Consider the following 17500-nt stretch of genomic DNA (forward strand, 5'->3'; position numbering starts at 1 on the left):
AGTGAAAGAATATGAGAACATATTCATGAAGAACAAAACTGACGATTCAATTAAAATAACAACACAAAAATTCAACACAGACCAATCACATCAATCAACCGTATGGATCTGTCTCTCCCTCCCTCCCGCTCTGTCTCTGTCTCGTTCATCGCTCGCTGGTTCTCTCCCTGAGTGTTCTCTCATTCACCCCCCTCCCCTCTCCTCTCTCAGCTCCATAACTAACCCAACAGCATCCTAGTGCTAATGCTAATGTGTCAGATGTATTTTGTGGATCTGGCCACCTGTCCATACATCTGGCCAGGGAACTAGCTTAGCGCCTGTCGCTAGCGGTGGCCAGATGGACGTGCATTAATAAAATCCGCCAGCACACGCCTCTTTGACAGAATCTCAGCCCAGAACAAGCGCAGAGAGAACAGAGTTACGTTGGCGTTTTAAAAAAGTTGTTCTGCTAGTACTGTACTAGGTCTGTAAGTTATTATTCAATGTTTATACATTATATTTCTATATATGTAAATTGTACTTCTATGTTTATAAATTATATTTCTATATCTGTAACATGTGCTATGTCTTTATTGTATGTTTTTAAATCTGTAAGCTGTGCTCCTATGAATGTATTATAGGTTGATGTTTGTTGTTGTTTGTTGTTTTACATTATTTGTGTTTTGACCGACTTTGTCATGTTCTGGATTAAACATGCCTTTTTTGGCTTTCCCCTCAAAGTTGTGTCCTGTTTGGGAGGAGGTCGTTCGCTCACCGCACCGGGTTGCCACATATGGTGGAGGATGCGGGCAACTCGACCGAGCTACGGGCCATTTTGGGAGGGAACGCCAACCTCAAGCAACCCCAAACCAGACCATGACGCAGCCGGAGACGACGCAGCCGAGACGCCGCCGCCAGAGACGCCGCTGCCGCAAGAGACGCCGCCCCAAGAGATGGCGCTGCCGCTACTGCAAGAGACGGCGCTGCCGCTGCCGCCAGAGATGCCGCTGCCACCGCAAGAGACGCCGCCGCCGGTGCCGCAAGAGACGCCGCCGCAAAAGACCCCGCCGCAACAGTCGCCGCCGCCGCAAGAGACGCCGCCGCAACAGTCGCCGCCGCCGCTGCCGCTAGAGTCGCCGCCGCAAGAGACGCCGCCGCCAGAGACGCCGCCGCCAGAGACGCCGCCGCCGGTGCCGCAAGAGACGCCGCCGCAAGAGACGCCGCCGCAAGTGACGCCGCCGCAAGTGACGCCGCCGCAAGAGATGCCGCCGCAAGAGACGCCGCTGCCGCAAGAGACGCCGCTGCCGCCAGAGACGCCGCTGCCGCCAGAGACGCCGCCGCCGCCGCCAGAGATGCCGCTGCCACCGCAAGAGACGCCGCCGCAAGAGACCCCGCCGCAAGAGACGCCGCTGCCGCCAGAGACGCCGCCGCCGCCGCCAGAGATGCCGCTGCCACCGCAAGAGACGCCGCTGCCGCCAGAGACGCCGCCGCCGCCGCCAGAGATGCCGCCGCCAGAGATGCCGCCGCCAGAGATGCCGCTGCCACCGCAAGAGACGCCGCCGCCGGTGCCGCAAGAGACGCCGCCGCAAGAGTCGCAAGAGTCTCCGCCGCCGCTGCAAACGCCTTGGATGTGGCGGCAGTGGGGTCAGAGGACATCCCCCCCTTCCACTCCCACCATCATCGACCGACCTTCGTTATTGGCGAGGGCCAGCTCCTCCGAAGTGGTGAAGGGCGGTGGAGCGGTCCCCCTCCCAGTCGTATTCATTTGGTTTACTTTTTATTTGCTACAGGTAATCAACATGAGATTAAAGGTTGGAGCCTAGGCCATTGCAAAGCAGGCCTAGGCTAGATTCACCTGAAATTATTCAAATGGATGCTTACAACCACATTGAATAATATTTGTATTTATTTTTTACTTGGCCCCATGTTCCTAGAAGCGTGCTGGCCCCACATCTATGGGGGTAAAAGGCATGATTATGCATGATATTTTTCAGACAATATGCAGAATCTTTCCACTTACGAATTAACACGGTCGGCTATTAATTCCTCGTAGGAATTCATAATAATACACTGCTCGTCTTGCGTGAAATACACTGCTCTCGCTCGATTCATTTTGCATAAGGGTGAGTCAAATGACGCGATAAACGCCCCTTTTATGTGAACGCGGATTGAACCTAAAGTGGAAAACCTGGTTCAACTGATTGAATCTAAAGTGAGCGTCGTGGTACCATTTAACTCTGATCGCGAGTTGCGTCTCTGTCGAGCCAGGTTTTCCCAAGAAAGCCTGGGTATGTTCAGCGAGGTTCGTGGTATACCCCCCCCCGGGTTGCCACAATATATTGTATGTTGTCGTTGTTGTTGTATGTTAATAAGGAGGGTGGCCGATCAAAGGTAACAACGGCTGTTTGAGTCCCGGTTTCACCTGGAACTAAGGAGGACAAACAGATTGGCCCAGAGCAGGACTTACTTATAGATTTCAGAGAGGCAGAATGTCCGCCATCAGATAGCCTTTCCTGGAACTAAAGGCCAGAGAAGAGCAGTGTTGTACTGAGGGTTATAGATAGACCGGCCAAGAGGAGATGGGATTTGTAATAAGACGGATGATTGCCTCTTGTCCTAAGCCCAGTGCGAATGTTACGTAAGCGCTATGACAGTCCTTAAGGCAGCCACTGTGGTCGGCAAAGTAAAAGCCCCACCCCCTTTCAGAATTATTAGAGGAAGTTATATCATTAAATACATAACAGGCTTGTGGATGACCAGGCATTTTTTTTTTTAATGTTGTGAACTTTTATTGTGAAGGTGTGAACGTGTGAAGGTTTCGCCCCCCTCCCCCTCCTTGTCCCTTTTGGCACAAGGTGATAGCAACCGCATAATGACATGAGAGAATCTAATCCAAACTGATAATGACCTACCAATCACGACACCTTGGAATGTCACTCGCACAAAGTCCGCTGAAGCCCTCTTAACAACTTCCTGGGATCCTTTCCTATAGGGGAGGTTAGGAGTAGATGGTGTTTATGTGTTATGTAACCGCGGTAACGACGGGCAGGGGAAGGTTTAACCTCTGACCTTTCGCCTCCATTTCAGTCTCTGCCCTTTGATGGGAGGGTCTCTTGAGTGCAATATTTATTCATAAAACACTTTGAATCAGAATAATAAGTCCAATTTAGATCAAACTTATAGCGCATATATTTCAGCTTTCTTAAGACTGTTTCCGTTCAGGATTTTTTTTTTTTTCAGACTCGGGGGTGGGGGGGGGGGGGGGGGGGCTACGCCCCTGTGTGAGTGCCTTTAAGGCCCCTTGTGTCACTGGGGGCCATGCTAACGAGCTGGCATTTGTGAAAGACACGCACACACACAGACGCGCAAACTAACAAACACACATCATTATTTGATATCATAAAAACAAAGATTATACAGGGTCATAACCATTAAAAGATGCATACAATGAGATGGAATATATAGTAATGTGTATAAGTAAAGCATTATTATTAAACATACACGCACACACATGCGTGTCCACAAACACACGCAGACCACTTAGAGTCCCGTGGTGGCAAACATTCAACCAATCACACGCCTCAGAGGGCAGCTGTCAGCGAGATGCCCAACGAAGCGTGCAGAAGAGGGAACATCGCCAGGTAACCGGGTCAAAGGTCAGGTTAGAGCCCAATTTCAGCACGCAACCGGGTCAAAGGTCAGGTTAGAGCCCAATTTCAGCAGGTAACCTAATTAAAGGACAGGGTAGAGCCTAACTTCGGTTAGTGACCAGGTTAATGGTCAGGTTAGGGTCTAGGTTCGTACGGGTAACCAGGTAAAGATCGGGTCAGAGACCAACTTCAGCACGCAACCGGGTTAAAGGTCAGGTTAGGGTCTAAGTTCAGAAGGTAACCAGGTTCAAAATGGAAGTGTAACTTCGACACGTGACCCCCTCCGTTGGTTCTCTGCGTCAATGCTCATGGATCTGTGTTAGTAATTGTGAACGCCAAAGTCACCAAAAGTCACACATTGAGTGACATCTGGGGACATTTATCATGTGAAGACGTTTAGTACAGATCAACATAACATATGAGAACCTCCTCCACTAGTCAATCATAAATGAGGTGGAAAACATGGCAGTGAAGACAGGCTGTTGGTGTCACTGTTTACATAAAGTTTACGTTCATAGAGAGGCTGCCCCCCCCTCTATTTTACTAATTGGACCTGGATGTTCAGTCTTTTTCGTTTTTGTTGTTTATGTTTTTCTAGGAATTTTAAACCATAAATTCTGGTGTTTTTCTCTTATGTATGTTTTGAGTCTATGACTATGTTCTGAGTATCTCCAAAAGTGCTACGTTAATCCAATTTATTTCATAGTAAATCATTTTAAATGGTTTACTTGTTATTGCTAAAAAGCTGAAAATGGACGCTCCACTTTTCGGACATTCCAGGAGATCTTTGGACTTAAGTGTCCCACCGCGGCCCGGAGCCCAAACCACAGCTGAACGGCGGGAAAACCCGGGGGGGGGGGGGGGGGTTCAAGCCTGTGAGATCTGCCAATAGGCACGTGGGTAGCTGCCAAATAACAGGGTGTCACAACGGTAACCTACCGCGGCTCCCTGGGGAGGAAAGGAGGAGGAACGTGGTCCTATCGCTGGTGACCTGGCGGGAGGTTACATAATACCAGCATGACCTGTGATCATAAGGTATGATAGCGAAAATATATGAAAACAGATGCTACGGTATGGTAATAACATATGATAATGGCTGCTATGGTATGATAATGATAGTAAATGTTCATGCTATGGCATGATTATATATGATACTGATTATAAAATGATAATGTGGGCTATTAAGGTATGATGATATGGTATGATAATAATATATGCGGATGCCATGGCATGATAATAGTATGGATGACATTATCCTGATGCTGTAATCATTTTTCTATTGAGCAGTTAACTATGATAACCGCTATGACAGATTGCTAGATATGACAAAAATTACTCAGAACTGCAGTGATGGTAAGCAAATGTTTTATTTTTATTGTATTTTTATGATTGGAAAGGCTTTTCCTATTTCATGTGTAGTAGCATAATGAAGAGAGAAGAAGTAAGATAGAGGCTCATGGTGTAGTTAAAGACAAAAATGACGTATGATACCAAAGGAAAAACACACACCTCTGACAGTTCTTAGACAGTTTGTTCTCGGACTCGGCAGAACGGAAACCACCAACAATAAATACAACATAATCCTAGAAATTCCAGATCCACATTATCAAAATTCCATTGCAGGTTTTCATGTCAACTCATCGGATTTGCTAATGAGCTGCACCCGAGTGCCAATAGTGGATCGGTGGAGCAAAAACACGGTAGGATTTCAACTCCACAGCACGAGTTTTCTTCCCATGTAGATCCCAGAGCCTCGATCAGCAGTCTATATATCAATGACTCTGATATTTTGTATTATATACAGCTGTACACACTTTAATATGGTAAAAAACATACACAAATGTGGCGGTTGAGGGTGTCAGTCCAGGTGTGCGTATTGTAGCAGGTCTACAGGTGGTAGTGGAGGAGGAAGAGGGGGAGGAGGCAGTGGTGACAGAGGGGATGAAGGGGGAGTTATAGTAGGCGGGGTTGCATTAGGTGGAGGATGTGAGTGGGGGATGTGGTTGTGGAGGAGGAGGTGGAGAAGAGGGGTTCCAGGACAATCTGTTGGGGGGAGGAGGAGGAGGAGGAGGAGGAGGAGGAGGAGGAGGAGGAGATGGTGGAGGTGGTTCTAAGGAGAGCAGCGTCTGGACCTGCTGGGTGGAGGTGGAGGTGGAGAAGAGGAGGTGGAGGTGGTTCTCAGGAGAGCAGGGTCTGGACCTGCTGGGGGGACCGAGGCACCAGGTTCTCCAGGTCCTGGTAGGTGTTGGTGGGGCTGCTGACGGCCAAGTGGACCTCCCCGTAGGCCCGACACACCAGCTCAGTGGACTGGCGAAAGATCTGGTCCCTGGAGCACGAGCACAGAGGTGATAAGGCTAGGGCTGTGCGATGAATCAAAAAAATATTAAAATGTTTTATGGAAATTGCAGAAGAGTTTGATACGTTTTTGTACATTATTTTCTATTTGAACATTTTCTGTTCTTTTTTTAAAGGCAAAATTCCAAAGGTCTCAGTTGCAAAGTGTTTTTTTTGGAGAGAAATGGTGAACAAATACATCATGTTTTCAAACTCAAAAATAATCGTTTTGAACAATCGTGCTTTCACGTCAACTAGGAGACAGATGGCTATGGTTTCAATGTCGTTTTTAGCTGGGTGTAGTTTGAGTGTGGACACATCTTTAGTTCTTTAAAATAGGAGATACAGACTGCAGGAATCGATTGCTCAAAGGAAATCAGCTCGGTTCAGTTTAGCCTTGAAGCTAGATTAAGAATAATATCCACCCAAGGATATGAAACCATATGATGTCAGGGATTTTCCAATTGCTTATTAAACATCCTTATCTTTTAACAATTTCATTTAGTCACAACATCATTCCAACATCGAGGCATTGTAAAATTCAAATCAGTCCCCTATCTCTGTGGCTGTAGGGAGGACCATGCTGGTGCCAAAGCAACAACAACAGAGACAGGCTGCGTTCCACTCTGGCATACCAGAGCCGCAGTGTGTACAACGGGATATTACTACACTAGTTCGGTCCTTACTGGTTATTGGAACAAAGCCAATAGTAACAATATAGGCTGCTATTCATTGAATACTTCACTAACAAACTAAGCAAATATCTTCCATTCACAAGCCTGGGAATAGGTTCAATAAAAGGCTGATTACAGATTAGGAATTTCAATCAATAAATCAACCCTTTGTGAAACTAAACTGGGACTCTTGAATCGAGGCTGTAGAGTGGTGCACTCTGCTGTAAAGTATTTCACAGGCGGGGGCACAAAAATGTCAGCGGTGACTCCAGTAATGAACGCGCTTCATTGACCATTCTGTGGCCCCGCGATCAAAACAAGCCGGCGGCAGAGCGTGGTGCACAGTGCCCCCTATGGACGACAAGAGGACATGCACCTAAATCTAACCAGGCCTAGATCAGCCTAAATCAAAACAAAGTCAAAAACCCGAATAATAATCACTATTACTAGCTTCCCTTCACTTTGATGTTTTCTTAAATGTGAACTTTAGAGCAAAAAAACGATGTTTCTTCAAAAGTTTCAACATTCAATACAAAAAAACTTTAAAGTATTGTTGAGTTTGTTTTGGCTTTCCTGATGTTTGTAAAGATTTCCACAGAAATGAGTTGTCTCCGTCTCTCCGTTTGTCTGTTCTAATGACTTGTGAATGAAGCTGGACTGAACACATCGACCAAGGGCTGGCCGCCTGCCCGGCAACACTCACCCTACAACCCTTCAGTACCACCGGAAATAACAGACAACAGTGAGGTGAAAAGAATGGAGAGAGAGAGAGAGAGAGAGAGAGAGAGAGAGAGAGAGAGAGAGAGAGAGAGAGAGAGAGAGATATTCCTAAAAGCAGCATGGCGGTTGAGACCAAGAGAGGTTCAGTGGGAGAGAGAAGAGCAACAAAGAGATACAGAGGAAGAGAGAGACAGAGAGAGAGAGAGAGAGAGAGAGAGAGAGAGAGAGAGAGAGAGAGAGAGAGAGAGAGAGAGAGAGAGAGAGAGAGAGAGAGAGAGAGAGAGAGAGAAAGAGAGAGAGAGAGAGAAAGAGAAAGAGAAAGAGAGAGAAATATTCCTAAAAGCAGCATGGCAGTTGAGACCAAGAGAGGTTCAGTGGGAGAGAGAAGAGCAACAAAGAGATACAGAGGAAGAGAGAGACAGAGAGAAAGAAAGAAGAGAAACAAAGAGATACAGAGGAAGAGAGACAGAGGAAGACAGAGACAGTCAGAGGAAGACAGAGACAGAGAGACAGAGAGACAGAGAGACAGAGAGAGAGAGAGAGAGAGAGAGAGAGAGAGAGAGAGAGAGAGAGAGAGAGAGAGAGAGAGAGAGAGAGAGAGAGAGAGAGAGAGAGAATTCAGGGAAGGGGTTGATGGAGAAATGGACCAGAAGCTAATTGATGGCGTCCGGGCGTCCATTAATAGAGAACATTAACGGGTTGTACAGAGCGTGCTCCGTAGCGCCCGCTGCACTTCCCAGTAGAACCCCACTCAACGAGATGGAGCACCCCCACCCCTACCACCACCACCACCACCTCCACCCCATCCTGCTAAAAGCTCCGTGCACGAGGTAAAGACGCACGGACGCACTCTAAACCCGTCACTGTATGGCGCCATTTTTGTGTGTTCGGTTTTTATCCGTTAAGGATCACATCTCGGCGTGTGTTTATGTGAAGGTGTGTGTGTGTGTGTGTGTGTGTGTGTGTGTGTGTGTGTGTGTGTGTGTGTGTGTGTGTGTGTGTGTGTGTGTGTGTGTGTGTGTGTGTGTGTGTGTGCATGTGTGAGGGGCGGTGGGTCTTTTTTTGGGGGGGGATGCAGAAAGAACTAAACACTGATAGAGTGACGGAGAGAGAAGCAAAGTGAAAGAAAGAGACAGAGAGATGGATGGAGGGAGAAAGAGCGAACGGGGGAGGGGACAGTGTGACTAAAGTTGTAAGGGACCTGTTGGATCAGTACGCGCACACAGCCACAGCCACACACACACAGCCACACACACACACACACACACACACACACACACACACACACACACACACACACACACACACACACACACACACACACACACACACACACACACACACACACACACACACACACTCTCCGTAACTCATCATTCATCCAGTCTCCCTCTCTCCCTCCCGCTCTCAGTTTTCCTCAGTTTAGGATCCAGAGTTTATGGGTGTGCGTTAGCGAGAGTGTGTGGGTGTGTTTTGTGTTGGGTGGGGGAGGGTAGGTTCTTAAAAAAGCCCGGCCTAATGGATGAGGGATGGTATGGGACCAGCGTGAGTGGGATGGATTGATTTATTCCAGTGGGGGGGTTTAACCTCCTGGAATTAAAACATGAATCATTTCACTCACAACTTGTTAGTGGCCAGGCCATCATAATGGAGGTGGAGCCCTACGGATGAACTAAACTACAGCCCCCCCACCCTCTATCCCGGTGTTCTGGTGTTTTACTACAGCGCTGAGGGAGATGGCCATGATTAGGTTAAAGTGGGACAATATAACATACATCGATTTATTCTTGTTCCCTTTGTATTGCTGTTTGTACGAAAAGCCCAATATGAATGAGGTCTGATTGATTATACGAACGTGTTTAAAACATTTTTTTTTTTTTTTTTTACCCAAGCACGTTTCTGTGTGACTCATAATATCCATTTACTAAATTAAAATGAAAACAAAAAAAACAAAACTGAAACTTTTCGACGCTTACATCATCGGGTCTAAGAAGCGGGCCAGACATCCAAGCCAATCAGATCTCTGAGAGTTACCATTAGTCAGACAGTAATCCCCCAGTGACCAATTAAAACGCTGAATGATCAATTCCCATCCCTTCTCTGTTCTCTCCCGTCCTCATATCCCTTTTTACTCGTCTTTCCTTTCTCTCATGAACGATGAAAGCAAGAGGCGTGTTTCCAGCTAGAACAGAAAACCAGTGCAGGGCTTGATGTTGACTGAATCAGAGAGGGGTGTAGATGGATAACAATAATTGGATTGGTGCTGGCCAATTACTGTTGGCCTGTGACCCCTTTTTAGAGTGAGACATTTTTTTAATCTGCTTCCACACACGCACATTGCTTTCACCAAAACAATATCAGCCCTTAAAAGTAGCAGTGTGTACGATTGACTCCTACCCAGGTGTTAGTCATGAGACTTTCAGCATTGAAAGACTCGATAATGCCTCCTTTTCCACCGAGCGGTACGGTTCGGTTCGGTGCGGGTCAGTCCCCTTATATTGGCGCATCCACCGGCAAAAGTTGGGCAGGGTCCCAAAATAAGAGTGCTGAACCGCCCCTATTTTTTAGTACTCCTCCGTTGGGGTACCAAGCCGTCTGAAAGGCCGGCGAAAAGGTGGAGCTAACACTGCCGTCCGTTGATTGGTCGACGGAGTAATCACTTCCATGCGACGGATAAAAAACAAGGGGAGGGGGCGGAACTCACTTGATGGCGGCGCTGAGCAGGAAGTTGAGCTGCGGCATCACCAGGGCGTCAGGTGACGATAGGTAGCGGTCGAACTTGACCTGTCGGCACGGAGAGGAGCGCAACACCACATCTGTATCATCGTGTATACGGGGGACAATAAATGTTTTCACTCACACACACACACACACACACACACACACACACACACACACACACACACACACACACACACACACACACACACACACACACACACACACACACACACACACACACACACACACACACACACACACACACACACGGTAGTCTATGCAGTCTATATTTATGAAATGTTCTGCGATGAAATTGCGGGAGCTTGCGGAAAAATGCGGGAACTTGCGAAAAATTCAGCTTTTCGATGACGTTCACGTCGCGTAATTACGTCACTTCATAACGTTCCCATTGCAACAGGGGGAAATGGCTGCTCTTATGTGAAGTAAACCCAAAATTTTTCAACTTTCTGCTAAGATACAAGTGACTTTTTGCAACGAAAATGCGGGGATTATGAAATCATGCAAGCCCCGCGTATTTTGCGCGGAAATCGGCAATTTATGCCACAGCTAAGCTTACCATGGCTGCCTTCAGCGAGGAGGTGTCCATGCCGGGGAGCGTGGAGAGGGGACCCTGGGGGAGAGGAAGGGGAGAGAGAGAGCGTGGAAAGGGGAGAGAGAACATTAAGAGAGTGCATTGTAGTGCATTGTACATTCTTTCCTGTTTTTGAACGCACACTCACTGGAGTACCTTTCACAGTATATTTGCCGTTGTCAATGTTTGACATTTATAACGTATTGCATTTTTGGATCTTATTATATCGTGAACGTCCGTTGGCGAGGAAAATGTATGTTCCTGTTCAAAAATTCATTCCTCATAATTGAAGTGAATTGAATTGAGCGATGGAAAGAAACAGAGGGAGAGAGCTGAAGAGACAATGAGACCGAGGTAGAGAGCGAGCCAGAGAGGGATATGGGGAGAGAGGAAAAAAGAACACGAGCCAAAATAAAGAAATAGAGCTCAGAAAATAATAAGAGTAGATGTGTGTTCTAAAAGTGCATCCGAGGGTCGCCCTGGTGACAGAGGAACAATAGCGACTTGTCCGGGACCCCCAATGTGATTTTATTCCTGATTACAACCAACATTAGTGAATGATTTACGGTTTCGGCCCACGAGACTCGCACTCCAGTGGTCTGAATGAACAATCTAGAGCAGGCTGCAGTTCGATTGTGTGGAGATGATTCAAAGCATACAATTTTTCATTGTATGCTGCGATAGGGCACTTTGGTTAAGAGGGTCTAAGGTAAGCGATTGTTGTATGGAATAATTGTTTAATAAATAGGGGAGGAGGGGGGGGTTATGCCATTTGTGGATCAATTATGGAGGACGAGACATTATTATCACTATAGAGTCTATGTCAAATCTTCAGCCACCACCACAACATACATGCTTAGCAACATCCAAGACAGCCTTAATAATACCTACACTCAAACACACGCACACACACGCAGGATTTTTATAGTCGTCACTCACAATTATTTTCATTGTGGATTAATATTTGGATTCATATTGATTTATGCATGATTTAACGGTGACCTTAACCCTTACACCTATGCTAATGCCATAAAATCATAATGTGATTATGATTTTAATATATATAACTGTTAATCAACTGTTCTTAATTGTAAGTTAATGCTTATTATTGCATTAACGAGCCTTACATAATAAATATTGTATAATAATTGAACTCCTGGGACTAATGTTATGAATGATGCTAACAAATGCTACAAAAGTAGTACTTAGTTGAAACTGCAAGCACACAGTTTCTATTACCTCTGCAATATCGTACGCTATGTCCCAAAAAGATCGAATCAATCTCTCCTCTACATACTCTCTTGTGCGTACAATTGAATAGGATTAGACTCTGTTAAAAGAGAGAAGCGATCATGTCTGAAGGGCTTGGCGGAGAGAATGTACCTTTGGAAAGTACAGAGCAGAACTCCAGAGAGTACGGCTAGTCTCACACCATAAGACACACACAGCAGGGGCTGTGTCGACCGTTATAAGAAGCGCTGATCGACCGCGACAAGACTGGTCGGTGGTCCGTCCCCCGTCTTGGCGCGTGTGTGCACATCAGTCCTTGGGCACTTCACTTGTGTGTGTTTTCCTACAATATTATTCTTGAAGTTTTTTTAAAAGTATGCGTGCACGTGTACGTCGTGTGCATGCGCGTGTTTGTGTGTTTTTAGAAAAAAAAGTGTTTGTGGCTGCGTGTGTGGGTGCGTGTAGGCGTGTTGCCTGATGCGTGTTTTTTTTTTTACAGTGGTTGTGTGTGTGTGTGTGTGTGTGTGTGTGTGTGTGTGTGTGTGTGTGTGTGTGTGTGTGTGTGTGTGTGTGTGTGTGTGTGTGTGTGTGTGTGTGTGTGTGTGTGTGTGTTAGTAGCATGTATGTGTGTGCTTGCCTGTTACCTGCTGTATGCTGTGCTGCTGGGCACAGCTATAGATTTAGTGTGTGTCTGTGTGTGTGTGTGTCTCTGTGTGTGTGTAGAATGTGTGTATGTATGTATGTGTATGTGTGTGTGTCTGTGTGTATGTGGGTGTGTGTGTGTGTGTGTGTGTGTGTGTGTGTGTGTGTGTGTGTGTGTGTGTGTCTGTCTCCCTTGTTACCTGCTGTGTGCCGTGCTGCTGGACACAGCTATAGATGTAGCTGAGTCCGGCTCTGATCAGCACAAAGGACGCCTGCTCGTTGATCAGGGTGTCCAGATGAGCCTCGATCTAGAGGAAGAAGCACACGTTGTCGTGAGCCACACCATCTATATACACCAAAAGGACACAGGCAATAATAGTGACACACACACACAGGTTATCAGATCGGGGGGGTGCGTGGTTAGCAGATGGTTCCTAATAGAGGGACGCCAGTGCTATGGTAATTAAAGTTGAGTTGGACCCCACTAGTGCTAATAGAGCGGCAGCAGTGCTGTGGCAATTAAATCCGTGTCCTCCTCCACTAGGCTAGAAAGGATCTCTGGGAACACACGCGCTGTGTTCCAGAGACCCTTTCTTTGCCACAGCAATTTCATCTTTCTCTGAAAGGCCACTAAGAGTTCCCATGAAAGGAGGAAGAATAATTAACTCGGAGGGGGTATTGAGGGACACACAATGGCCCCCCCCCATGGGCGCACAATGCCATGATTTCAAATTAAGCTCTCATGTCATATTTTTTTTTCGCAAACAATTTTCTAATTGAATTTGTCACGCTGTCCGGTGTGGGGTAAGCGCTAAAGACAGTATAATTGGATTTATTGAGAGAGAGAGAAGAGACACAGAGGGACAGAGAAAGAAAGAAAGAGAGAGAGAGAAAGAGATAGCGAGAAAATAGCCTTCGGCCGACCAAATTGAATTGCACATACATATTGCAAATGACACAATAGAACATGTGAAATCCAACGTGACAGCTTCAGCCCACTACAACACGAGTGGCTATTGTGGTGAGATGGGAGACTCTCACCACACACACACACACACGCACACACACACACACACACACGCACACGCGCACGAACACGCGCACACACACGTACACGGCAGACATCGGGTATCGAACTCAGAACCTTAGCCACGGCTAGAGCACCCTCGCCACTGAGATATCTGAGATCCCCCCACCCTACCTGGAACTCCAGCATCTCCAGCCTCTTGTCTGTGAACTCAAAGAGGGCCAGCGTGGTCTTCATGACGTACAGGGAGTTCACCATGTAGGTGGCCATGTCTGCCGTGCCCAGGTTACTGGCGGACACAGTGCACAGCTGGAGCAGGGGGTCCAGGATACAGGACAGCACCTGTGGGAGCGGGGGGGTTAACGTTACGCACACTGCCGCACTGTGCATCGTGTTCGTTCGGCAGTGACAGTTTGACGATTGAACGACTTCGTGTTGGGTTTCGTTCCTTGGTTTTAAGCCGTTTTTTTTGGGTGGTTTCTTTGACTCTTTTCTGCTCTCTCTGGTAAGAACTAAAGTCTTTCCTACAGCAGCGTTCAGGTGAGGATAGTCTCAACTATTTCCTATAAACTATATAGTCGTTCTGAGCGGATCCTTTTTTAACCAAAGTGACTTGGAGTGAATTCACAATTTAGACATTAGGTCCTAAAGGGCAGGTGGTGTGTGCCTGTGGGCATTGGGGGGGGGTTACCTGAGCGAAGTCTGCCTGCCGTGCGTCCAGGGGCACCACGGAGGAGTCGTGGGAGGCCAGCACCTCCCGCAGCAGGGCCAGTGTCTGGGTGAGGGAGGAGGTGGGGCCCAGGTCGGGAGGGGGGAGCTCCACCTGGCCAGGTGATCACAGAGCGCCGCAGATAAACAGGACATTCACGCTTCAGGATTAACAACAGGGTGAAGTCAGGGGGAGAACGTCAGGTCGACGTTCTGATGTATTTGTTGTGTGCACAGTAAGGGTGTTCATGGGCAATGCTGACAAGACTTTCAGTGCAATGAAGTCAACTGTTTAATGACGAGCTACATAGTAGAGTACAATACCAATGAAGCAATCGGAAATGTAAACAGTGGGGTAGGGAAATGGATCTGAAATGTTGAAATTGAAATTGCATTTGATTCAGGAAAGGATTACCCTGAAGCTACAGATGCATTGGTCTGTTTTCCTATAAAAACCCCTCCTGATACAGTTTTTCTATCGAGGGGAGTTTAACCCATTTTTATAAATTGAACAGCTTTAAATAATAATGTGATCGGTGTTAAGAGATTGGATGCAGTGAAGATACACAACACTACGCTAGCAAGCTAGAGCGAAACTAAAGTACAGAGCGAGTAAGCTGCTCAGGTGGTGATCGGTCACAGAAAGAAAATCGCTACCGGTTAACCTTTAATGAGGCGCGCGGTGCACTGAACATGCTAGCTCCCACCACCCTCTCTCCGTCCCCCACACCTCTGAGACCTTGCGTTTCCAGAGAACTTCCCCTCTGAAGGCTGGGCATGGACGAGGGCAGCCTATGGGCGCCTAATAGACACGATTAAGGGGAGGTTGTGTTCCTGGTGTTAGCCTGTACTTGAGGCGAATACCCCAAGGGTCTGCGATTTGATTAGCACCATGCTAAGCGGAGAAGGGATTTGATTATGGCAGCGCTAAGTCGATAACGTGTCACAGCTATTGATCGGGGTGGCAGCCAAGGCAACAAGTCAAAGAGAGGATGCTCGCCCGCTCGTGCTGTGGTTTATTTGGCGGTCAATTGAGAAACACGTGATGAAAGGGCTGTGTTTTTGAGACAGGATGTGCAACGGCGCCTCACGGTGGGCAGGGGAACAGTTTAACAGCTGAGAGCTTGAGAAGAATTGTTGTGGTGGCTGCTGTTGAAAGCTTTTTACAGTAATGGTTCCCCCATGTTGTGAGTGTGGAGGGGTCAATGATGAAGGTCTGCCTCGTCCTGTTTGACATTAACGAAGGAACGTGTGGACGGAAAAAACCTTTGGACTTAGTGTGTTCATGTTTATTAGTGTCTATAGTCCTCGATGCTGATGATGACAAATGCCAGGGTAGTGTGTGATCTGTTGTTTATATCCGTCTCTCAAATGAAGCTCTGATCTGGTTTCTTTACTGTTATTTTGTATTGTTATTTTTATTTACACTATACCATAGTTAATCGATAGTATATTAAACTAGCTTATATTTCAACAATTTCCCTTGCAGATATTTAAGCATCTGAACCAATAATGTATGAAATGCATACAGGTAAGGGGTAAAAAGAGATGAGAATTTTTTTCAAAACAATTTGCTTTGAATATTTAATGATTCTTATTTATCAAGGAATCACAATCTACAGTCTGTTGAACTCCACTTTAAGCCTCATAAATGTACTGTTCAGAAAAAATCTCAAACCTGGAAACAGGAAACATTTATAGATATTTTGCAATTTGAAAACGAATTGCAAACTGCCCGTTGTTGGTGTGTAAAGAACATATGGGAATGGAATACTCAAACGATTTCTAGACATTACACTAAGTTTAGACAAAAATAAAGTAGGATTGGATTCAGAGATGAGCTCTAAAGATTGTCAAACAAGATTAAGTTAGCAAGCTATTAGCAAGCTAATGTTTCAAGAAAGTTACTTTGCATACATAATGCCTGCCTAATGTGTATTTTTTTAAATTATACATTATCATTAGAGCATTAGTAAGTCAAATCAGTGCCACAAGTTATTGACTGGAGTCCAAACATTGCAACAAACTAGAGTATCAGCAACACTAACACAGAGCGAAAAAAAAAAAATCAGCCGATCAGGATTAGATCATTCATCAAGAATCTCAGCCCAGCAACTTAAACCTTTGTTTTATTGGATTTGGTTTGAATGAGAGTAGCAGAACAAAACTTTGTTGAGAAGTCCCCCCCCCCCCACCCCACTCATTATTCTACATGATGAATTCCAAATGAATGACCTATTTTGAAATGAAAACTGAATTTTGCCAAAAGGAGAGGCGTTTGCATTATATTTATACCCCGGTCTGTTGAAACATCCAAGAGTCTCGTACCTTGTCCATGAGTCTGCTGGCGTGGAGACTCAAGCTGTTGAAGAACATCTTCTTACTGAGGACGTTCATGTCTTCGATGGTGATGAGCAGAGTGGCCACCGAGGTTCCTATAATGGCACTGACACGAGACAAAAACATTTAGTATCACTATTAAGGCATTTAGACACTTTTATCCCAAGAGACTGCAAGATAAAATAAATGTCACTGAGGAGCAGGTAGGAAGCCAGACATTTCGTTCAAGGGACTGAAAGCACTGGTTAGGCTCCAGACATTGGGGGATCGAACCCCGGGCCTTTCAAGTCAAACTACGGCAGTTATTCTCTTGCGAGGTTGTAAATGTTTGTTAAGAATGATTCTTCCCTCTGGGAGTTTTCCCAGGTGGTCCAGAGCGGTGGAATGATGTGTGATTACGTGGCAATATCCATAAAGTAGACTTGAATCACACTGAGGTAAGTAAAGGCAATGAGAACCCCAGTAGAGGACATACCTGATGGTGTGGTGGTAGAACTTAAGGAGGTTGGAGACTTTGTAGAGCAGGACAGCTCCAGGCTCCGCTACAATCACCTGCTCGATCCTCACCTGAGAGGGGGAACAAACCCAGAACACGCCCATCAGAACCTGAGGGGATAGGATCTCATTGCAGGACAAAAACAAGGTGTTTATTTATTGATTACATATACCTTATATATTACTAATAATCGTCAAAGCTGTGATCCAAAGCGACTAACAATAATTGTCTTTAACACAAAGACTAAGCAATGTGTTATATTACATATACTTTATTATATACCATTACTATGTAGTTGTTTGGCAGACACTTAATATATATAAAAACATAAATATACATACATATAAATATCAATATATTGCACATTTTGCATACAACATATACCCA

General features: G+C 46.1%; 1 protein-coding gene across 2 annotated transcripts in view; it reads right to left on the reverse strand.

Moving 5' to 3' along the window:
• Positions 1–5702: 5702 nt before the first annotated feature.
• Positions 5703–17500, reverse strand: part of cog6 (component of oligomeric golgi complex 6) — a 29868-nt gene continuing 18070 nt past the window's right edge. Inside the window, exons 12-19 of one of the 2 annotated variants that reach the window (XM_056611433.1) lie at positions 17093–17184; positions 16606–16723; positions 14261–14392; positions 13744–13911; positions 12743–12850; positions 10656–10709; positions 10062–10141; positions 5703–5955 (exon numbers count right to left, since the gene is read on the reverse strand). In XM_056611433.1, the coding sequence (XP_056467408.1) occupies positions 5808–5955; positions 10062–10141; positions 10656–10709; positions 12743–12850; positions 13744–13911; positions 14261–14392; positions 16606–16723; positions 17093–17184 (900 nt within the window). In that variant the 3' untranslated portion in view covers positions 5703–5807. The remainder of the gene's footprint in view (positions 5956–10061; positions 10142–10655; positions 10710–12742; positions 12851–13743; positions 13912–14260; positions 14393–16605; positions 16724–17092; positions 17185–17500) is intronic. The other variant, XM_056611434.1, reaches the window with a different exon arrangement.

The sequence above is a fragment of the Gadus chalcogrammus genome, chromosome 16 (assembly GCF_026213295.1).
Source record: "Gadus chalcogrammus isolate NIFS_2021 chromosome 16, NIFS_Gcha_1.0, whole genome shotgun sequence".
NCBI lineage: Eukaryota > Metazoa > Chordata > Actinopteri > Gadiformes > Gadidae > Gadus > Gadus chalcogrammus.